Source organism: Neovison vison, chromosome 8, assembly GCF_020171115.1.
Source record: "Neovison vison isolate M4711 chromosome 8, ASM_NN_V1, whole genome shotgun sequence".
NCBI classification, from domain to species: domain Eukaryota; kingdom Metazoa; phylum Chordata; class Mammalia; order Carnivora; family Mustelidae; genus Neogale; species Neogale vison.
Genome location: NC_058098.1, coordinates 104,705,912 through 104,730,382, shown reverse-complemented (window position 1 = coordinate 104,730,382; position 24,471 = coordinate 104,705,912). Strand labels below are relative to the sequence as shown.

Sequence of the window (24,471 nt, the reverse complement as noted above, 5' to 3'; positions counted from 1 at the left end):
TGTAATTGGGATGTGGGGATGAGGCAAATGCAAGGAGAACTTCACATGGCCTTAGTTGCGTCTGTAGGGTCGGAGGTGAGTGGAGATCCAGGGCTTAGGAGAGGAAAGGTTGGCCCCCTGCCCCGCATGGCTCAGTGCCTGGGAAGTGTCTGAAAAGAGTTCTGGGCAGCAGCAAGGTCGAATGTGGTCGGCTGTGTTGCTGCTCTTCCAACCTAAGTTCCAGCCCTGGGCACACTGTCCCCGCTTTCTCCTCCTGCCTCACCTCTCAGCTTGCCCCCCACACTCTACCTGGCCCCCGTAGGGGCCGTGCACGTGTGCATTTGTGTCCCCATCTGGATCTCTTTGCCCTCCCTGTCTCCCTGGCCAACCTTCGCTAGTCCTCAGGTCTCTGTGAAGCCCTCATCCTCTAGGGTAGGGGTCTGTGAACTTCTCCAGCGAAGGGCCAGGTAGTAAATATTTTAGGCTCTGATGCAGCTGATGAAGCCTGCCTTTGTAATGTTGGAGCCCCCATGGGCAGTGCATAAATGAATGGGCCTGGCCGTGTGCCCGGAAGACACTGGTTCCGAAAGCAGGTGTCCCACTTGTATGCTGTAGTTTGCCGCTCTCAAAACTTGTACGAGGTCCCCATTGTGTTCCCTCCACACCTTTGGCCTTTCCCAGCACCTTGTTATTCTCACTGTGTTGTGTTGTCACAGTGCGTGCACCCATTCATCCTCCCTCCAGTTGCTAAACACCATGAGGGTGCAGGCTAGGTGTTCTGCTCAGCTCCCGATATGGAGGGGCTGCTCAGGGCACCCCCATGGGGCAGATGGATCCAGGGTGAAGTGCAGGAGGCTCTGAGGTCGGAAGACCATGTTAGACCTGGTAATCCCAGGGGCAAAGACAGGAAGGAACTTCATGAGGGAAAAGCGGTTTTTTCATCAGGACCTAGGGACTAAAGATGATTATTTTTATTTTCCAAAATCTTAATAACATTACACACAGTGCTTACTTATGTGATCACATGCACATGTACTTTTAATTTATTTGTATTTTTAAAAGACTTTGGTTAACGTGTTGCCTGTAGGTTGGCACCAGCCCAAAGGCTAGAGGACATGAGCAGGAGGGAGAGAGCCGGGTCCCCAGAAGGACACACTGCAGGTTAGGCAGGAAGGCAAAGGATTACTGACAGGACCTGTTTCCCCTGGGAGGTGTGAAACCTCTGTCCCTTCCTCTGGGCCTTGTAAGTCAGGAGGAGGTGGCCAGGACGGCTGAGTCTCATTTCCCAGTGCAGCAGCCTGCCAGAAGCCGATCTTTGGCTCTGCAAACTCTGACCCGGGCACTGGGGCATGCTAATTTTCACTGCAGTATTTATTTAGAGAGCGGAGAAAGGAAGGGCCTCAGGTTTGGGTTGGCGAGGGGAGCTCCCCGTGCTCCAGGGCTTCTGTTTGGATTGGCTGCTGACTGCCAGACTGGCCTGTGTGCCTTCCCAGCTGTGGGGTTTGCTTATGCTGGAGGATGTCTCGAATTTACAAGACTCAAATCCGAGGTCCATCCTGGAGTTTTGGGCCAGGGCCACAGGTCTGGGCAGTTTCTCCCTGGAGAGGCTAAAGAAATAAGACCTTGAAAGTCAGCTCAGGCTCTGTGACGTGCCCTGGGCAGACCCTCATGGGAGTCCACAGGAGTTCAGGTCTCCTTGGAAACATGGATGTGGGAGCAGAGAGGGGTAGGTTTGAACTCCTTGGGGAGCAGCAAGATTGCCTCATTGCTAAGTGCTCTTAGGACTGCATTTTAGAATTCCAGTGTTTTGCTCCCTGCTTCCCTGACCTGGAGGAAACTTTCAGCTCAGCTGAGGGGGGGGGGATTTTTGTTCACCTCTGGCCTCTCTCTGTGGCTGCCTTTCTGGTTCAGCTTCATAAATAGGGCAACACAAGAAGAGACCAGACTTGGAAAATTTGTTATTCCCAGCCTGTTGCCTGCTGTGATTTGGGGGAACTTGAGCAAGAGGAGTCAGACCAGGCCCCATAACTGCTCTGGGCTGCTCAGGGGGCCTGCAGAATCATTGGGCAGCAGCTGCCTTCGTGTGTTCGCTTTTTAAAATAGCATTCATGTTCATCATTTAGGAAGCCTGGTAGTTGATACAAGGGGAATTGAAGGGCAGAATGAGGCTTAATGAGCCTTCCACTCAAGTCAGCCTTTTCCCTGATGGATATAAATACATATGAATTGCGTTGGGTTTTCATTCGCCTCATCCTGTCACCCTAGATGGCACGTGGATTTTTTGTTGGTGGTGTTGTCTTACTGGAATACGTTATTGCCATCACTTCGGGACTAGTATAGATTTAACTCAGGTTTTTTCATCATCGCATAACATTCCATAGTGTGTATATGTATATAGTGTGTATATATGCCTTTGCTGCTTCCGTGGGGCAGCCCGAGTTAGTCCAGGTTTTTCCACTGTAAACAGTGCTGCCTAATCATACATCTTTGTGTAACCTTACATTGCCACTTTTTTCCTTCTGAAATGCCAAAAGGAAATGAGTTTTAAATGTTCTTGAATCTGTTGTCAGATGGCTTTCCCAAAAGACTGTGGCAATATAAATTTCTTATTAATGTCTTAAGTGCAAAAAAAGGTCTTCAGAAGGCATTGAACTGGGAGTCAGAGCCCTGTGTTCCGGTTCTGGCTCCACCATTTGAGTTTGGGTGAGGTCGTTCTAAAACGTGGGATTTGCATTTAGGATCATGTACCCACGTGGGACTGTGGATCTGCCTGGCCTTTTCAGACTAGGGGCTTCACAGTTAAACGTGCAGATGCACTGTCTTCACATGTGTCCATTTGTCTCCCAAGACCAATAGCCAGAGGAATCCAAGACTCTAGAAAAGCCATGTGTCTCCGAAGAAGACAGAGACTCCTAGACAGAGGTCTGGAGGTTCCTCTCTTTCTTGTATCTCTGAGCCCAGAGCCAGGATCAGGGCAAAGCTGGGCTCATAGCTATTTCTCAGAGATTTCTAGGACCTCATTCCAGACTAAAAATTCCCCTTTGATTTGGTTGACTAAAACATGAGATGGACAGAAGTCACAAGCACAGCAGGCTGAGGTGAGCTCTGGGACGCTGAAGTTGTCACTGACCAGCCCCCTTTCCTCTGCTCTGCCTGCAGGTGTGCCGGCATGTGAAGAATGGGGACATCCTCCTGCTGAATCGACAGCCCACCCTGCACAGACCCTCTATCCAGGCACACCTTGCCCGCATCCTGCCGGAAGAGAAAGTCCTGCGGCTCCACTATGCCAACTGCAAGGCGTATAATGCTGACTTCGATGGAGACGAGATGAATGCCCACTTCCCCCAGAGTGAACTGGGCCGGGCTGAGGCCTATGTCCTGGCCTGCACAGATCAGCAGTACCTAGTCCCCAAGGTAGGTCTGACCTTGAGGCCGTTCCGTGGTCATTGCACAACTTGACACTTCAGGTCTGGGCTCTTGCCAGCTTCTGGGGTCAGTGGGTAGCTCTAGGGTCAGGGGCCCATGGAATGGAGGGTTCTGGCTTCTTCCAGATGAGGCTTTCAGCTCTCTGGCTGCTCAGAGGGTAGCAACCAGTAGCTGTGTAATAGGTCTTATCTTCCAGACTTATGTTTGGATTCTGAAGTGTATTAGCCACTGGCAAGCATTAGCATCCCAGCAGTGATGGTCCTCCTGACCCCCAGATGACTTTGATCCTTTGAGTTCTGACAAGCGTGAGTTTTAAGAGACAACTTAATCGCGAAGGCCCACAGTGAGATCCCTCTAGCCCATAAAAGTGTCTTCTCTTTGAATGCCTTCCTTCTCTCCCTGAGGTTGGTCCTTAAAAGCAGACCCATGTGGTCATGGCTGTCCGGTGGGGTGTGTGGGAAGGATTCAGCTTCCTTCCCCCTTGCCTGGCCAACTGACCCATTCTGTTAAGTGGCAGGGGCCTGAGTCATCAAGTGTTCATGAGAACAACGGAGTAGGGATAGAGCCAGGCTGCAGGAAATAGAGTAGAGGATGTTCCAGATATCACTTACTCCTCACTACCCATCCTAAGGCCTGGGACCTTTCAAATTATCAGCCGTTTGCATCACAGTGATTCATAGTTATACGTCATTCACTTGGGTTGTGCTGGAATGTGAAAGAACCAGTAGTAATAGTAACATGGAGTTATGGCTGCCATTTCCCAAGCACTTTGTCTAGCAAAGTCCTTGGGGGGCTTCCCCTTTCACCATCACGCAGCTGTTGGAATCCATGTTTACACGTGGAGAAGACGAAAGGACACTGAACTTGCAGCAGGACCCTCCTGAGAAGGCAGAGAAAGTTACAGGGAGCTCCCAGCTCCTCGAGGCTTTGCTGCTTTCCACCTCCGTGGGTCTTGCCCCGCTTCTGCAGAAGAAATGGGACTTCATACAGGCGAGCATGGGAAGCAGCTGTTTGAGTTTAACTCTCATTCCCTTCTCTGCCCACTTCAGCCAGCACTGGATTAGTGAAGGGGCTAAAGTAGGAAGGAGGGGTGAAAGGCCCACTGAGGTCCCTTGGAAGTTAGAATAATAATTTTAGTAATTGAAAATTGGTTTTTGCCTTTTCATGCAAATAAGAGTTGTGGCTGTCATTGAGGCCGCAGTAAAAGCCACCACCCATTGAGCACTCCCCGAGCAGCAGGCATTGCTCTAAGCTGTTTGCAGACATTCTCTTAGCCCTCCCAACAACCTGTGAAATAGGTACAATTTTCAGAAGAGGAAACACAGGGGAGTGATTTGCCAGTGAGCAATGAGGCAGAAACTTGAACCTAGCACCTTTGACTCCCACGTCCATGTACATCATGGGTCATTACTCTCACTTACTAGGCAAGGTGGGGGATGAGGCCACGTGGCAGTACGTGGATGCCAGGACCAAACTGGCTCTCTGACTCGAGAGGCAGGGCCTCATTTCCCCACGGGAGACACTACCAGGAAGCGCCAGATAGTTTGCTTGTGGCACTGGACACAGGGGGAGTTGGAATGGGGACTTGGGGTGCTCTGAGGTTCTCAGACCAATGAACTTGAATGTTCCGTACTTCATTTTGATTGAATAAAGTCCTACAAGGACTTCATGCTTACACCATGTCTTTCAAAGGGCTAAACTGTTTAAATCCAGATGTGCCCCAGCATATGTTTGCCTACCCACGGATTTTAGGTCAAGAGATAGGCAGAACACAGATAAATAAGCTTACATCAATGGATTACATTCTTGGGGGGAAGAAACTTCCAAGGGGTGACCCAAGTGTTCACTTCACTTTCCATCAGTTTTCTTTAGTCAGAGGCACAGAGCTCTTGATTCTTGATAAATTTCATTTAATCCTTAGTGTAAATGCCAAGACATGGGCTCTATTTTTGCTCATGTTTATAAAAATGCAACATGTCTTAAACTACTTTGGTGATAAAGTCCTAAGAGAATAGGAACTGGCTTTGTTAAATTAGGAAAAGTCATTCTTTGGGAGAGAGGGGGTAATTTTTTCCCTTATTTCCATTTCCTTTTGTTTATTAATCTATTTCTTCTGTTTCCAGGTTCTGTTCCTTGATTAACCATAGTACCCGATTAAAGTACATTTTATTTTATTGTTTATGTGGTTAGTAGAGTTGCATATTATTTTCTTACTTAAAATAGGAAGTAAATGATACCAGTTCTTTCTTTCCTGAGAAAACAGTTAAACTTTTCATTGATGTGTTTCTTTGTGGGTTTTTTCTTGTTTTTTGTATTTTTTGAGGGCCAGTCCCTTGTGGAAAGTGTTGGGGTTTTTTGTTTGTTTGTTTGTTTGTTTGGGGGGTTCCCCCTAACAAGATTTGAGAGTCTCCTGGCTCCATCCACTTAGCCAGAAAATTCAAGTCCCAGAATACTCTTATTCTCAAAGCATCCTGACCAAAGGCATTAATTGTAATGTCATTTTGCTGTGATATTAGGTGGAATAGGATAGCTAACAATTATCTGGGTTTTTGATGGTCTTTCTGATCCTAAGCAGGATTTGGGAAATCCAGAATTATAAGTAGGCCTTTAGTAAATTGCTTTAATCAGCATTCCTCCCTACGATTCATGATTATTGCATTGAAAGCAATTTAGCCATGAAGGTGATTTTCTAGTCATGGAAAAATCTGGATGGAGAGAACGGAAGGCACTGAATAGATCATATAACTTGTAATTATGTTCTTTAAAGGAAGAAAACAGAAAGAAAAATCTATATCTGCCCCCAAAGACTATGGGATGAGGCAAATACATAAAACTGATTTGGGTTACCCCCGCTGCCCCCACCACAACCAAGCAAAATAAGACCTTGTCTTTGGAACAAGATGCAGAGTATAATTTTTTATTTATGTTCTTAACTCAAAGCCTTCGTAAGAGAGGCTATATGCACCATCTGACCTTGCTTTGTCTATTCAGCCTGTCTGTAATAATTGTCTTTGAGTTCATGTAGAGCCCATTGCCACAGTATGTACGCTATTTGACAAGCATCCTTTTTATCCTTTGAATTAGTACATGTGGTTAAATTCCTGGCACTTCTCCACAGCTGCATCTGTGAGTTCCTTTAGCCTTAGTTATGAAACCTGGCCATAACATTGGATAGTATTTAACGAGTAATCAAATGATAACAATCTTTAGATCCCAGGCACAGATTTTTCTCAAGTTCCCATAAACACTGCAAAGTTTGCAAACACTGCTGCTTAGAGCATGTCAGTGGGCACAGCTATTTTTACATTAGTGTGCCTTACGTTGCCATGAACACAGACCTCCAGATAAGCTGCAGGAGACTGGGGCTCAGAAAGTCTCTAAAAAGTTCCAAATGAGGTGAACGTACTGGGGCTTACATTAAAGCCCTTGTCTGGGCATCTGGTAGATAACAGCCTTTATTAAAGGCCCCGCCATGAGCATGTGCTGCATTGTAAAGAGACAAATTCTTTTCTTCCATAGTCAGGCACAGCAAGGCCTCTCAACCCTCTTGAGGTTCCTCTGGTTGAACCCCTACCCTTTAGAGAGCTGATGCTTACATCAGTAATACTCAGGGTTCTTACTGCCCCCTGAAAGATCCTTCTGACCATCCCCCTACCTCTAATCTATATGATGACCCATCTGTTATTTTCTTCCAAGATATTTAAAATTCTTTGCGATAATGTAGTTGTCTAGTCATTTGCTGACTATCTAGTTCTTCCTCACCATAAAGGATCATATCTGGCCCACTAGAGTAGACTGGAGGGCTAACCCAACTGTCTGGGCGTATAGTATTCTCTCAATAAATATTTACTGAATGGATGACTGATTTAGAGGAAAACCAGGCCAGAAATGTGTGAAAAATACTAAAGCATAAAACCAAAATATAAAAGCAAGAACATAGCAAACTGTAGTGAGGCCAAATTTATGCAAAAATGCCAAAAATAACACTGGAGTAACTAGAACCAGATGGGGTTATGGAAAGAAGGCCTGGGGAACTGAACGAGTTGGAGCTGTTTTGATCTAGAACAGTAGGCATATGGTAAAGGGGGAAGCTGGTCAGGAAGCCCAGGTCATGTGCTTTGGGAGGCAGTTTGCTCTCCAGATGGAAGGCTCAAGCCTGGGGCCTAGTGAGGCTGTGGGCAGGACAATACAGGAGTGGAGGAGAGCGCTGTTGTTGGTACATGGCTTCCAAGCAGATGATTAGGAATTAGAATGTAATTTCACATTTGCCTTCTTACCTGTTCTGGTTTGCAGGATGGCCAACCATTGGCAGGGTTGATCCAAGATCACATGGTTTCGGGCGCAAACATGACCATTCGAGGTTGCTTTTTCACTCGGGAGCAGTACATGGAGCTGCTGTACCGAGGACTCACAGACAAGGTGGGGCGTGTGAAGCTCTTTCCTCCTGCCATCCTGAAGCCCTTTCCACTGTGGACAGGAAAGCAGGTAATTGGGAGAAATTAAAAAAAGGAAACAGGCCACTCGTATAAAAGATTTCATTCCCAATGGAGTCCAGACGTAGAGAAACGGCAAATCACATGTTCTGGAACTGAACCCAAGGTATACCTGTATGATCTATATGACTTTCTCTTTGGTGAGTCTGGGTGGTTTCAGGGGAGTGTCCGCTAAGAGTGGACTGCATAGTGTCTGTCCTCGATGTCCTTATAATGCAGATACAGTGGGAAGAGGTCCTGGTATTGGTGGCAGTAGTAGTAATTTTTTTGTTGGGAGGGGCCGAGTACCTTACTGTAGCTCTGTAGATCTGTTACATTATGTGGTCCTCACAGCCAGCCCATATATATATACTATATATATAGTATATTTATATAATAGGGATAATAATGGTCTTTGCAGCATGGGCTGTGAGGACCACATAATGTAACAGATAATAAGTAATTAGTATATATATATATACTTATTACTGTATATATACAGTAACATATAGTATATATAATCCAGTATATACAGTAATAATATAGTATATATAGTATATACAGTAATATAGTGTATATATACTTATTGCTGTATATATACTATATATACTGTGTGTGTGTGTGTATATATATAGTATAATATACTATTATTATAGTAGACGAGGGTACTGAGGCCTTAGAGAACTTCAATGGCATGCCCAAGTCTGTAGGAGGCAGAGTTGGAATTCAGACGCAGGATTCCTAGCTCCTAAGAGATCACACTATGCTTCCTGTCAAAGTAATGAAATAATGGTGTGTGTGGCGATCAAATAATGAAATACATTAGTGTGTGTGTTTGTACTGTTGTCTGGGTCTCCAGTTTTAGCCTTAAGGCCTAACTCCTCGTCAGCTGCGTGATCTTGGCTTTGTGGGCCTCCTTTCTTCATCTAGAATACAAAGGGCTCGGGGTGATAATCTCTCAGGTCTCTTCCTGCTCAGTAGTTTTTTAAGTCTGCGCACCTGCGGCCTGACTGGTTTTTCGTTGTTAACCCAGCCTTGCGTTCTGGGCAGCCCTTACTTGTCATGAGATATTACCCCATCTGTGTATTTTTAAATTCACTTTGCTCAAGTTTGGTTGAGAATATTTTTGCACTTGTGTTGGTGAGGGATGCAAGCATACCTCGTTTCGTTAACACGTTGCTTTATTGAACTTCACAGATACTGTGTTTTTTACTCCTTGAAGGTTTGTGGCTCCCCAGCATTCAAGCAGTTTTGTATGCTTTGTTTCATTTTTCATTGCATCTATTGGTGCCATTTTCCCAGCAGCATTTGCTTACTTCATGTCTCCATGTCACATTTTGGTAATTCTCACAAAATTTCAAACTATTTCATTATCTTGTTTGTCATGGTGATCTGTGATTAGTGATTACAACTTAAAGCTCAGATGATGGTTAGCATTTTTAGCACTAAAGTATTTTTTAAAAATTCAATTTAGTTAATATATAGTGTATTAATAGTTTCAGAGGTAGAATTTAGTGGTTCATCAGTTGCGTGTGACACTCAGTGCTCATTAATTACATCACATGTCCTCCTTAATGCCCATCACCCAGTTACCCCATCCCCCCACCCACCTTCCCTCCGGCAACCCTCAGTTTGTACCCTGTAGTTAAAAATCTCTTATGGTTTACCTCCTTCTCTGATTTTATCTTATTTTTTCCTTACCTTCCCCTATATTCATCTCTTTTGTTTCTTAAATTCCACATAGGAGTGAAGCAGTATTTTTTCAATTAAGGTATATTCATTGGCTTTTTAAACATAATGCTCTTGCACACAGTAAACTACAGTACAGCGTAAACATAACTTCTGTATTCACTGGGAAACTAGAAATTCATTTGACTCACTTTATCCTCATAGTCGCTTTATAGTGGTGGTCTGGAACTCACCCCACAATATCTCTAAGATATGCATATACTGATCTGTAGTTTTCTTCTCTTGTAATATCTTTGCCTGGTTTTGGTATAGGGTGATGCAGGGTTCATAGAATGAGCTGGGAAATAATTCCTCTTCAGCTTTCTGTAACTTTGTATTGTATTGGTATTATTTTTTTTCTTAAATGTTTGGTCGAATTAGCCAATGAATCCATCTGGAACTGGACTTTTCTTCATAGGAAGGTTTTTTTAACTAAGATGTCTATCTTTTTAATACATATAGGGCTCTTCAGGTTATCTGTTTCTTCTTGAATGAGCCTCAGTACTTTGTGATTTAGATGACTTTTTCTCATAAGTTTTTAAATTTATAGGCATAAAGTTATAATATTTCTTTACTATTCTTTTCTATCTACAGAATCTATAGGGGGGTTGGCTCTCTCGTTTCTGATATTGGTGATTTAAATCTTTCTTTCTTTCTTTTCTTTTTTAAGTAATCTCTGTGCCCAATGTGGGGCTCAAACTCATGACCCGGAGATCAAGAGTTGCATGCTCCACTGACAAAGTTAACCAGGCACCCTGATTTGTGTCTTTTTTCTTTTTTCCTGATCAGTTTGCTTAGAAGTTTATTAGTTTTGCTCTCAAAGAACCAGCTTTCATTGACTCTCTTTATTTTTCTGTTTTCTATTTCATTGATTTCACTTTGATCTTAATTTTTCTTTTCTTCTGTTTACTTTGGGTTTGATTTGCCCTTGTTTGTCTCATCATTTAGATTGAAGCTGAAATCACTTATATGAGACCTTTTTCCCCTTTTTTTTTATATAGGCATTTCATAAGTTTTCCCCTTAAGTTCTGCTTAAGCAGCATCGCTTAAGTTATTATGTTGTTTTCATTTTCATTCAGATACTTGCTAATTTGCCTTTTGATTTCTTTTTGACCCATGAGTTAATTAAAAGTCCATTATTTAGTTTCTACATACTTAGAGATTTTCCAGATATCTTTGTTATGGATTTCCAATCTAATTTCATTGTGGCAAGAAAACATATGTTGGGTGACTGGAATTCTTTTAAAATTTATTGATGTTTGTGTATGAGATTATGTTTACTATGGTGTATCTTGGTAAATATTGTGAGCCCATAAAAATAATGTATACTCGGCTATTGTTAAATGAAGTGCTCTAAAAATGTCAGTTAATAAATAGTTCAAGTCTACTGTCTTTGCTGATCACTGTCCTTCATTGCCTGGTGTCCACTGTCTTAAAAACCATTGTTTCATGATCATGTCTGCTTTTGCTGTTGTTTTTGGTGGAAGAGTCGTTAGGTCACTGTTGCTCTAGGTTGGCCAGAAGTGGAAGTCAGTTTAACCGAATAGATGGGGAATTTTGCAATTTAAGATTAAAATCTGTAAGTATGGATTGTTTGGTTCAAGGAGTGGTAAGCTTTTTCTGTAAGCCAGACAATAAATAGTTTAGGCTTTGCAGGTCATACAGTCTCTGTTGCAACTACTCAGCTCTGCCGTTGTAGCATGAAAGCAGCCATAGACAAAACATAAATGAATGAGCGTGACTGTGATCCAGTTACCTACTTACAAAAACAGGTGGTAGACCAGATGAGGCCTATAGGCTATAGTTTCCTGGCTTCTGACTTAGTTGGCCATATGTATTTGTCTGCTTTATTATTTTTATTTCTATTATTTTTATTATTTCTGTTTATTTGTCTTCATCTTGTAAGCCATCTGAAGTTCTCTTGGAAGTGAATGATTATGTTTTAAGTAGTTGTCCAGAATTTATTAGAATTTTATTTAAACATAAGCTATGTGTTCAAAATAGAACTAAATAGTGGGCAAAGAATATATATCTAGAACCATAAATATGTTGATTCCCTTCGATCTGGGAATCTAGCCAAAGGAAACAGTCTGAAATGTAGAAAAAGCTACTTGAAAAAAGTAGCCTGTTACACCACCGTTGATGGTGGTGGAAAATTAGAAAAACCTGATATTTTACATCGGCGCTAAGGAAACTGTGGAACACCCGTTTGTGAAGATATTATGTAGCTGTTTAAAATAGTGGTTTTAAAAGACCACATTGTGAAACAGCCTGGGAAATTTTTCTGACCTAATGTTGAAAACAAAAATAGACTACAGCATTCTCTGTGTGTTCATTGTCACAACCATGTTAAGCACATAAGTGAGAAAATGTGTGGCATGGAAAAGATTAGAATGATGGAATAATTTGGTTCATGTTAGGAATCATTTTCATCTTACAGTGTTTCTGGGCCAAGATTATTACCATTTAATTAGTAAAACTAGAAAACAGGCCCAGGTTTTACTTGTGTCACAGTTAAGGTTTTTTGGTGTTTTTGCAAGGTTGCCACAGGCTGTTACTTCTTTGCAAGTAGGTGTAAAAGAAAAGAATGACTGCCATGCACAAGAATTTGATGGTGGCTCAGTCTGATTCTGCAGAGAAAAGTCATGTGTAGAATTAGGAGATAAGGAGCTTCGCCTAGGCGCTCTATTTGTACCCCAAAATCAAGTCTTAGGCTCCTTCTCAAGGGCATTTGAGGCAGCCTCTTGAGTGCTTTACTCTCATTTAAGAATCTGAGGTCTCAGCATTTGTTGAAGGAGCATATAAAGGAAAAGGATTTGCCTGTCATTGTATATCTCAAGTGTTCAGCTCAGTGAACATTCACAAAGTAAATACACCTTTGTAAAATCACCCAGACCAGAAAGTAGAATCTCAACAGCACTCCCAGAAGACCCCTGCAGACCCTAATCTATTTTTACCCCTCTCCGAAGATGGCCCCCAACCTGACTTCGAACACTGTAATTACATTTTGTCTTTTTTTTTTTTTTGAACTGTATGTAAATGGAATGGTCAGTCATATCTCTGTGTAAGTCATTCATGGTATCACATAGCAAGAGTTCATTCATTTTCATTGCTGTATAGCATTCCATTGTATAACGCTGCCATCATATATTTACTCTTTTACTCTCCAGCAACATGTGGCTTGTCTTCATTTGGCTGTTACAAATAGGGTTATTATCACCATTCTTGTATATATCTTTTGTGGAACATGCACATTCGTTTTGTAGGCTAGATACCAAGGAATCAAATTGTTGAATCATAAGATCTATGTTTAACATTAATAGATTTATTAATAAACATTTTTCCAAAGTGCTTATAGCACTTTATAGTTCTACCAGCAGGGCATGAGAATTCTAGTTACTTCCTATGCTCAGCGGAAGTTGAATTATTGTACCATTTGTTTCCATTAGTTTTATTTTAGCCATTCAGATGGGTGTGTAGTAGCACCTTATTATGGTTGTAACTTGCATTTTCTTACTGATAAGTGAGGTTGAGGACGTCTTCATATGCTTATTGGCCATTAGGGGATCATCACTTGTGAAGTGCTCATTGGAGTCCTTTTCTTGTTTTCTATTCCATGCCATTTTCTTATAAATAAGTAAGGGTTTTTTTTTTTTTTTTTATGTTCTTGTGTTCATCCATTGCCAAATTTTTGCCTTTTTACCCAGTGCTATTTTCTAATGATCAGAGTTTTTTTATTACTATAATTCACCAGCATGTGCTGTTCAAAGCTACTCCTGTATAAGTGCCTGTTCTGAGGGCATCAAGGTATTCCCTTGTGTCATTGTCCAGTAGCTCTACTGTTTTACTTCCACACTTAGGTTTACTTGTCTGCGTGGAATTGATATTTGTGGGTGTGTGCGATATAAGGTAGGGGATTCCTTTTCTCCCCCATATAGCTATATGATGTTAATATAACATCATTTGTTGAAAAGACCAGCATTTTTCCACTTCTCTTTAGTATCTCTTGTGTCATAAATCAACTAGTCACATAGATGGGGGTCTCTTCCTGGCCTCTATTTAGTTCCACTGATCTGTTTGATTTCATTGTACCAGTACTACACTATTTTAATTATTGTAGCTTTATAATACTGATTTCTGACAGTAAAAGTCTCCAGCTTTGTTCTTCAAGACTGTCTTGCATATACTTGGCCCTGTGTATTTCCATATAAATTTTAAAGTCAGCTTATAAATTTCCCCAAAAATAATACCTTCTAGAATTTTTATTGGGATTACATTGTACCTTTAGATCACTTTAGGGAGAATCAACATATTTACAGTATTGAATCTTTCAAATTATGAACATAGTATGTCCTTCAATTATGTAAGTCTTGTATATCTTTCATTAAATTTATTTCTAGGTATTGCTATTATAGATGGCATTGTTTATTAAATTTTCTAATTATATAGATGTAGAAATACAATTAATTTATGTGTATTGTCCCTGTATTCAGCAACCTTCCTGAATTCAGTTATTAGATAAGTGCCTTTCAAATTCTTTTTAACTGTAGAAGTAACAGAAGTTGTTGTTAAACAAGAACACAGTGACCTGAAGGGAAAAAGGAAACATTCCCTCCCTCCCCAACCCTATTCTCCATGTCCACACGTACTCTCATAGAAAGTAATTAAGAGTGAGATATAATACCTACTCAGGAGAACCATGAGTCATTAAATTTGACATTCAGTTTTGAACTCTGAATATGGCAAGAAGTTGATTAAACTGCCTTCATGTGCTAGATTAACGGGCAGGACCTTTCTTAAAATTGCTTTGTGATGGATTTAGTTCACTTAATGACATATTGTAGATCCATGTCATTCTTTTTAACCCCTTCTCTGTTGTATCCAGTGATATGGATATACCATAGTTGATTTAACTGGCTTTTTTGGGCAGACATTTATTTATTTTTTTTTAAAGATTTTATTTATTTATTTGACAGAGATCACAAGCAGGCAGAGAGGCAGGCAGAGAGAGAGGAGGAAGTAGGCTCCCTGCTGAGCAAGAGCCCGATGCGGGCCTCGATCCCAGGACCCTGAGATCATGACCTGAGCCGAAGGCAGCGGCTTAACCCACTGAGCCACCCAGGCGCCCTTGGGCAGACGTTTAATTGTTACCTGGTTTTTATATTTTACCTAGTGCTGTGGTGAGCACCCACTTACGTTTACACTCATGCACTTTCTTTGGTTTGTATTTGAGATGAGTTCCTAGCAGTGTGATTGCCAAGTCAAAGGATATATACATTTCAAAACTTTTCTTTTTTTTTTTAAGAAATCCTTTTAATTTTTAAAACATTTTTAAAGTTCAGTATTAAAAAGATCCACTTAAAATTCTCAAAGATACTGCTATCTACCCTTCAGTTTAAGAACAGGTTGCAGGTTGTCTTTTCTCCCTAGCATAATACTTTATGACCAGAAAGTAAATTTAACATTTCTAGAATGTTATCACAGGAAGAAGCTTAAAATCCTCTTGTTTGATTTCTGTGTTTTTCTTATTGAGATGTAATTCATATTTAACTTAAAATTTATGATTTTTTAAAGGGTATAATTCAAAGATTTTTAGTATGCCTGCTGTGTTGTACAACAATCACTACTAGCTAATTCCAGAACATTTCCATCATCCCTAAAAGGAACCCCGTACCTATTACCAACAGTCGCAATTCCTCCCTCCCTTATTCCAAAGTAGTCACTTTCTGTCTCTGTGGATTTGCCTCTTTTGGACATTTCATGTAACTGATACCTTACAACATGTAGCCTTTTGTGACTTGCTTCTTCTACTTAATATAATACTTTGAAAATCCACTCATGTTGTAGCGTGAACAGGACTTCATTCTTTTTTATGGCTGGATGATATTCCATTGTATGGAAATAGCTCATTTTGTTAGTCGGGTAATAAATGGATAATATAGGTTGTTCCCCTCTTGATAATTTTAAATAAAGCTGCCATGTATATTCATGTACTAGTTTTTGTGTGATGATGTATTTCAGTTCTCTTGGCTAAGGGTGGAATTGCTGGGTCATATGTTAATGCTATTTTTAACTTTTTTAGGAACTACCAAACTGTTTTCCCAAACAGCTGTACAATTTTACATTCCTACCAGCAATGCCTGAGCATTTTTAACTTTTTTAGGAACTACCAAACTGTTTTCCCAAACAGCTGTACAATTTTACATTCCTACCAGCAATGCCTGAACATTTTTAACTTTTTTAGGAACTACCAAACTGTTTTCCCAAACAGCTGTACAATTTTACATTCCTACCCGCAATGCCTGAGCATTCTAATTGCTCCACATTATGGACTCTTCCATTGATCAGTATGTCAATCTTTATGCCATCGTTGTGTCCTTTGTTGTATTGAAATCTGGAAGTATGTGTCTTCTAACTATGTTCTTCTTTTTCAAGATTGTTTTGGTCATTCAAGACTTTTGCATTTCCTTGTAAATTTTAGGATCAACGTGTTCATTTATACAAAACTTGCAGTTGGAATTTCAGTAAGGTTTGCACTGAACCTGTAGATCGATTTGGGGACCCTTGCCATCTTAGCAATATTAAGTCTTCTGATCCCTGATGTCTTAACATTTTATTTAGGTTTTCATTAATTTCTTTCAACATTGTGTTAGACTTTTCAGTGTATGAATTTTACACTTCTTTGCTTTAAATTTATTCCTGAGTATTTTCTTTTTTGATACTTTCTTAAACTGAATTACTTTGTTAATTTCATTTTCAGATTGTCATCGTTAATGTGTAGAAATACTAGATTTTCTATGTTGACCTTTGCATCCTTCATCTGTGCTTAGTAATTTACTAGGTCTCATAACTTTTTTGTGGATTCTTTAGGGTTTTCCATCTAAAGATCATGTCATTTATAAACCGAGGTAGTTTTACTTCTTCCTCTCCAATCTGGTTGCCTTTTTTTTTTTTTTTTTGTCTTGCCCAATTGCCCTGGCCAGTACTTCTAGTACATTGTTGAATACAAGTGTGGGAGTAGGTTTCTTTTGTCTTGTTCCTGATCTTGGGCAAAAAGTGTCTAGTCTTGGACTGTTTAGTATATATTTATGCATTTTTAAAGATATGATTTATTTAGGGATGCCTGAGTGTCTCAGTTAAGCATCTGCCTTCAGCTAAGGTCATGATCCCAGGGTCCTGGGATCAAGACCCGCATCAGGCTTCATGTTCAGTGTGGAGCCTGCTTCTCCCTCTGCCTGCTTTTCACCCTGCTTGTACTCTCTCTCTCTCTGGCAAATAAATAAATAAAATCTTCAAAAAATATATTTATTTTGAGAAAAGAAGAGAGTCTGCAAGTAGGGGGAGAGACAGAGGGAGAGAGAGAATCTCAAGCAGATTCCCCACTGAGCATGGAACCTGACCTGGGGCTGGATCCCACAACTGGGAGATCATGACCTGGGCTGAAATCAAGAGTTGGACGCTTAACTGACTGAGCCACCCAGGTGACCCAACCACCGAGTATATTAACTATGGGTTTTACATAAGTGCCTTCTTATCAGGTCAATACCATTCCCTTCTATTCCTATTCTGCTGCGTGTTTTTATCATGAAAGGTTGTTGGAATTTGTCAAGTGCTTTGCTTCTTTTGCATTCCTGTTTTTTTTTTTTTTTAAAGATTTTATTTTATTTATTTGAGAGAGACCGTGAGAGAGAGAATGAGTGAGGAGAAGGTCAGAGAGCGAAGCAGACTCCCCATGGAGCTGGGAGCCTGATGTGGGACTCGATCCCGGGACTCCAGGATCACGCCCTGAGCCTGAAGCAGTCGTTTAACCAACTGTGCCACCCAGGCGTCCCTGCATTCCTGTTCTTATAGACAAGATGGCTGGTCGTATTTCCTTGTCCTCTGATGGTTGGCTTTGTGTGCTTGCACCTTGCACATAGACTTCCCATCCTGACTGTGCCCAGCCTGCCAGTCCACGCTGTGGTGATTTAGTTGAGGTGCAGCTTGTGGTCAGCCTCGCAGGGAAGCCTCACCCTCCTGTCTTTACTTCCTCTCCCTTGTCTGGCAGTGCTAGCTTTCTGTTGAGGCAGAGTGTTGTCTGCTTTCTTTAAGGATGATACATAAAGACGCCACTCTGTGGGGCCTGGTGCAGGCATACAAAGAGCTATTTACTGATGCCTGCTGATGGCTCCCAGCCCCTCCTTAGCCCGCATGCCTGTTGCCCTGGCCTCTTTGCACCTTGCCTGCTACATCTTTGGGAATGTGTGCTTTTGCCCCGCTCTGGAGTCATGGTTATACCCAGGCGCAGTTGCCCCCACCTGGGTTCTCAGTGGAGCAGCTGCTTCAGAGATCGCCCCCCTAACCTCCAGTTAGCAGCCACTTATTGAGTGGGTAGCCACCGTGATGCACCCAGCTGGGGCAAAGGAAGGAAAGACTCCCCAGTCTCTCAGGATCCATGATTAATCCCGGTCGAATGACTTTATTTCTGGTGTTAGTTCTGTAAAACCTAATTGGGTGGGAGCCGTCAGGTTGCCCGTCATGTAACCAGTGGATCCTGTGGTGTTCCTCACGTGGAGACTATCCCATGGTGCTCCTTCCTCACTCAGCTTTAATAACTGCTTCTAAAGTCCTGGTCCTTCTTGTCAGTGTCACTCAGCGGGCTTATTCTCTGAGAAATTTACGTAGCCTCAGTGTCTAGACCATGAACCTATTTGGAACAGGTGGGCCTGTTAAAAGTAAAATCAGAGCATGTCACTCCTGTGATCAGAACCTCCTGAATAGCTTTCCTTCTCACTCAGACTAAAAGCCTCCCGCCTGAAATGCATGGTCTGATCTCTGCATGGTTCGCTTCCTCACCACCTTGTTGGCGGGGCCTTCCCTGCCTGTCTTACTGAAAATCCTGAATACTCCTTCCCTGTTCCCCCTTGCTCTCTTTGGGGGCTCTTCCCTGTTTTGTTTTGTTTTCCTCCAAGGACAGTCCCCTTTGGGAATGAAGGTTCCAGTGAAGGCAGACTGATTCATCCGTGACTCTTCCCAGCACGGGGCCCATTGTAAGCACTCAGTAGAGCATTGCTGAAAGAACAGGTGGATTTTTTCTCTCCTGCAAATGAGCGGTGCTAACCCGAAGAACACAGTCATTTTGCCCCTCGGTACGTGACCAGTCAGTGGTGGACCAGAGACTGGAACATCCTCTCATCTCTGAAGCTTCTCAGTCAGATTATCCAGGCCTCATGTGTGAATCCCTTCAGAGGGAGAGCTCTCCCTTCCTTCCTTCCTTCCTTTGCACCCACTGGAAAGACAAAGCTCTTCTGTGGGAGGATGTTATTGACCGTAATTCTGGTGACTCCTCCGTTTTGATGTGGCCTGAAGATGAAATAAGGATGCCTCTGAAGAGTGTTCTTCAACCTTTGCCTCAGTCCTGGAACTGACATCATGTTGGGGCTGACCTCTGGCAGAGGACAGCACTGTGACCCCCCACTATCTCTCAACGCTGCTGTCATTGCTTTTACTTTTTTACTACATACTCAAATCTTTCTCTACTGTGACCCCACAGCAGTTTACTTTTTTCTTCTCTGTCCTTTAGGTCTGTTCAGGGACTTCATCTTCAGTTCTAGAAGATTGTTCACTTTAAAGATTATTTTAGGAGGGGCACCTGCGTGGCTCAATCAGTTAAGCATCTGCCTCAGCTCAGATCATGATCTCCGGGTCCTGGGATCGAGCCCTGAGTGGGACTCCCTGCTTAGCCAGGGGATCTGCTTCTCTCTCTCAAAAAAGAATTTATTTCAGGAAATAAGAGTGCCAGTGAAATTCTTTTTTTTTTTTTTTTTTAATATTTTATTTATTTATTTGATAGAGATGACAAGTAGGCAGAGAGGCAGGCAGAGAGACAGGAGGAAGCAGGCTCTCCACGGAGCAGAGAGCCCGATGTGGGGCTCGATCCCAGGACCCTGGGATCATGACCCGAGCCAAAGGCAGAGGCTTTAACCCACTGAGCCACCCAGGCGCCCTGCCAGTGAAATTCTTAATGGTGTATATCTGTTTCTGTTCCTAAGCACCCCTCTTATGGCATGTAAGTGGGGAACAACTGAGATCAACTTGTCCCACAGAGGTGGAAATGTGTGGTTTTCTTGCTCTACCTACAGATCATCAGAATGGAGTTGTCTGGCTTTTGGGGATGAACAGGGCCAGGTTGTCCTAAAAGGGAACTCCCCTTTTCTCCCCACAATCAGCAGCATCTTTCTTTTCTTTCCAGGTTGTGTCAACGCTGCTCATAAACATAATCCCAGAAGACCACGTCCCACTGAGCTTATCGGGAAAGGCGAAGATCAGTGGCAAAGCCTGGGTACAGGAGTCCCCTCGGCCTGTTCCTGGCTTTAACCCTGACTCCATGTGCGAGTCCCAGGTGTGGCTGCCTAGCTGTGCGGTTGGAGACATCTAGTCTCAGGTTTAGACAAATGGACGTAAAACAGAGACGGAGAAAGGGAGACTCAGGTCATGGCTTTCAAGAGAGGTAGTTGTGCCCAAATGAGTGTCACTTTTGGTTTTAGGAAGGGTCAGAGTTGATTGGTGGTATTTAAACCTCCATATAAACCTCCCAACCACTTGGGAAGCAGAAGGCCTCTGGACTCAATTCTGCAAAACTTGCAAATGCGGAACCCATGTTTTCCCTTGAGACCCCTGAGTAGCTCAAGTTCACGAATCTGCTGTGAGATTCCACACCTTCCGGCTCCAGCCCTCAGGAAACAGTGCTCCTGCAAGCCAGACAGACAGTGGCCCCACACTAAAGACTTCCAACCTTAAGTCCCCAGCTCACAAGTGCTTTGTCACAGGAAGTAGCAGACATTCCATTTAGAACTGAAGCTGCCGTTCTTCTTTCCCTTTAGAGATCAAGGGCTTAATGTGTGCTACATTATGCGGCTAGCAGTCCTTCCTTTAATTAGCTTCTGATGCTTTAACCCAACTTTGGAAAGTGCAAATGCCTGAGAAGATATTAGAAAGCTTATGTTGGTTTTTTGTTTTGTTTTTTTTTTTAAAGATTTTTTTATTTCATTTGATAGATAGAGGCTTATGTTGTTCTTACTTGTAGAGTCCAAGGGGAGGAAGCACCTAGGCCAAGGTTGTGCTCACGGAGTTTATATTCCAGATGTTCTCATTTCTAGTCATAAGGTCCTTGGAAAGGGTACTTGACCTCTAGTCAGTATGGGTGGGGTTGTGCTGCAGGGGGACAAGAAAACAAGCAAAATGTCCGGGGTGGGGGGGAGGGGGCTGGTAATAGTCCCTAGCAAACATAATTGAAAAATATGGGTCTTTATGTCCTCCTCTCCTTTATTTAGAAAAAAATATATTAGTTCCACTTATAAGCTACCTATTTCTCTTTTGTTTATTTTTTTGTTTTAAGTTTTTGTTTAAATTCTAGTTAGTATAGTGTAATATTGGTTTCAGGAGTAGAATTTAGTGATTCATCACTCCCTGCATCTTCCTTTCCATCAAGAACCTGAGGCAGGTTACCGTGGAGGGATATATACAATAAGGTTAATAAAACACAGGAGAAGGAGGGGGTGGCTCACACAAGAGGGGTCTCCTCCGTTCCAGCACTGGTGGTTGTCCCCTCCACAGGTGATCATCAGAGAAGGGGAGCTGCTGTGTGGGGTGCTGGACAAGGCGCACTACGGGAGCTCCGCCTATGGCCTGGTCCACTGCTGCTATGAGATCTATGGTGGGGAGACCAGCGGCAAGGTTCTCACCTGCCTGGCCCGCCTCTTCACTGCCTACCTGCAGCTCTACAGAGGTTTCACCTTGGGTGAGTGCTCGGCGAGTGGCCCTGGGGCTCCCCTCTCTCCTGGCCAGCATGGCCATCAGGATGTCTCCCTGACCCTATTAGCAGCTTCCAGGGGAGGGACAGGCTCCTTCTATAACCATGTCCTCTCTTGGTTGCCACCACCATGTCACAGACCTGGTCCTTTCCCGTGCTTTCCGCCCTTCCCCCACCCAACGTTTCTTCCGGCTCCTCAGTCCCCATTCCATTCTCCACCCCAGCCTCTATAGTTTTCTGTCCCTGAGACTGATTTTTCACACTCAAACCCATCTCCATTCTCTCCTGCGAGTGTGTTTCCAGAATGCCCTGAGCACTCTGTGCTCCACAAAGGGCCTTCCCTATTGTCAGAACTGCCTGCACCTCCCCACATCGCAGGGGCGTCAGCACCGTCAGAAACACCATGTTGAGGTAGACCTGTTGGGACGATCCTAACCTAGGCAGAGGAGCTACATTCTCTCCTGGAAATGAGCATACACGATTTTATTTTATTTTATTTTTTAAAGATTTTATTTATTTCGTTGAGAGAGAAAGAGAGAGAGCATGAGAGGGGAGAAGGTCAGAGGGAGAAGCAGACTCTCCATGGAGCAGGGAGCCCAATGCGGGACTCGATCCCAGGAGTCTGGGATCATGACCTGAGCCGAAGGCAGTCACCCAACCAACTGAGCCACCCAGGCGCCTGAGCACACACCATTTTAGCAAGTTGGCCTTGAGAAAGATGGCAAGTGTGCTGTTACCTTCTGAGGCTTTCTGTGGTGTTCCCGGGAGGAGCAGGGGACCTGCTGCATGTCAAGCTTGAGCCACAGCCAGTGCTGGAGTTGTCAGGTTCATAATACCGTAGTAGTGGGAGTAGGACTCCACTTTGCAGACTTATGTGTGTGCGGACATGGTGGAAGTCCCCCCCGGGAGGCCCCTGGGCCTGCTTCAGCTGGAGCTCATGCACTCAATGCAGTGGGGCCTGCTAATTACAGGGTATAGGTAAACTGTGGAGAAATAAAAATAAGTACAGACCAGAGAGCAGTTGAAAGTCCCCCAGCATTCAGTCATCAGAGATGACCATTCTCTTAATCTGTTGTTGTCTTTCTAGACCCACCAGTATAAACACATTCAGGAAAAAGTGAGATCCTACCCTACACAGTTTGGTGATCTTTTCCTCCCCATTATGGAATATATTTATAAATGTTCTTTTGTAAATATTCTAATATAAGCCTACATGCTCAGCTATGGATTATTCTAGTGGTGTACTGGTACCATGGTTTATTTAACCAGTTCCTATAATTAAACATTTAGGCTGTCTCCTGGTTTTCACTTTATTGGGAAGAGGGCCCTTGAACAAACAATTTTAAAAATGAGAAGTGGAGGAAGCTGCCACACCCAGAGCATGAAAAGGACCACACCCAACAAACCCAGCCCTGCCTGCAGCTCTGCTTAGCACGTGGTGCAGGGAAAATCAGCCCTCGAGTGCCAAGGCCTTCCAGAGACCTCGAGATGGAGAAAGGGAGCGGGGCCAAGCTGGACAGCTCTGGGGAAAGGGCGGCCAAGTGAAGTCGCCTTTTCTTCAGCCGTTACAGCCAGGGGTCAGTGAAGTGACAGCAAGGCGACCGGGAGCCGACCCCATGGAAGAACCCACTTCTGTGATGACAGCTTCCTCACAAAGGGATTGTTTCTTTCCCCTCCTACTCGTACACATTCTTTAGAGTCCCTCAGGACTCCAGGATGTGGCACTGGGAATTCAGATGTTTTAGCTCAGCTTCTAAACAGTGCACCATTGGTTTTCCTCCCATGCACATCTTGGCTGAGGGAGTTCTAGAGTCCAGCGGCACTCACACATATAGACAGGAAATAGTTGATTGGAGGATGAAGTAGAAGGATGTCCTGCCCAAGGTGAGGACTTCCTCAGCCCTTTGGAGCCAGGAGGAAGGTTTAACTGCAATGACATTTGCAGGGTCTTGGGGCAGACCCTGCCGTGGTGGTCCCTATCACCCAGGCTCAGGTGTGTGCCTGTGCCTGCGTGCCCTGTGACTTGTCACTTCTGGGAATCAAAACCAGGCTGTTCCTTCCCTGTCTCTCTTCCTTCCCAGTTTTTCACCCGAAACCTCGTCTTCACCCGCAGCCCATTCATCCAGTGTGTGCTCATAGAGCTGCTGGCCAAAAGCGCGGGTTTGGGACATGGCCGTGGGTTTACTCACTGCCCACGTAACACAAGGCAGGTACTTGAAGTCTGAGCCTTCGTTTGGTCATGTGTAAAACGGTGATTAGGATGCTCCGCCTGTGGGAAGCACTTTACAGCTGGTGACAGGCCCTCACTAGGGAGGTCGGTGTCCACATTGCTGTCCCTATGCTGCCTGTGTTCATGGCAGTGCCCGCCATGCTGCAACCTCACTGAGCTTACAACAGGTCGGTTTCAGTCCTACCCACACTTTTCTGTCTCACTCCCCAGGCGTGGAAGACATTCTGGTGAAGCCAAAGGCAGATGCAAAGAGACACAGGGTCATTGAAGAGTCCACTCACTGCGGGCCACGGGTAAGGAGGGCCTGGGTGGCTACGGCCTGCGGTAGAGGGTTGGGGCTCCCATGGAACGAAACCCACGCCCTCCTCCCTTGGCTGCTGCCTTCGACCTGTGCCTTTTCTCCTTGTAGGCTGTCAGGGCTGCGTTAAACCTGCCAGCAGCTGCGTCATGTGATGAGGTCCGAGGGAAATGGCAGGATGCCCATCTGGGCAAAGACCAGAGGGATTTTAACATGATTGATCTGAAGTTCAAGGAGGAAGTGAACCATTACAGCAATGAGATTAACAAGGTTAGTCCAGCAAGTGTGTGCACTTATCGCCACCATTTTGAATGCTGGTTTTTAAAAAAATTACATTTTGATTCTCACTTGGGGCTCTCTGGAGTAATTGGGCTGTTTGACAGTTAACTAGGTGAGATGCGAGGTGAGATGATAGAATTCACTGTTTTGAAAAATCAAGGACTTTGTTCTCTTAACCAGTTAATGATGAGAAGGAATGCTTTGCACTTTTTCTTTTCAAATGTTTGGATTTGGGGGTGACTGCAACAAAGGGGAGTAAATAATTCCT

At 43.5% G+C, this 24,471-nt stretch overlaps 1 protein-coding gene across 2 annotated transcripts in view; it reads left to right on the top strand.

Moving 5' to 3' along the window:
- Positions 1-24,471, top strand: part of POLR1A (RNA polymerase I subunit A) — a 70,405-nt gene that overhangs the window by 22,296 nt on the left and 23,638 nt on the right. For both annotated transcript variants that reach the window (XM_044261556.1, XM_044261557.1), the window contains 6 exons: positions 3,139-3,393; positions 7,699-7,890; positions 19,837-19,986; positions 21,201-21,384; positions 23,837-23,919; positions 24,036-24,194. In XM_044261556.1, the coding sequence (XP_044117491.1) occupies positions 3,139-3,393; positions 7,699-7,890; positions 19,837-19,986; positions 21,201-21,384; positions 23,837-23,919; positions 24,036-24,194 (1,023 nt within the window). The remainder of the gene's footprint in view (positions 1-3,138; positions 3,394-7,698; positions 7,891-19,836; positions 19,987-21,200; positions 21,385-23,836; positions 23,920-24,035; positions 24,195-24,471) is intronic.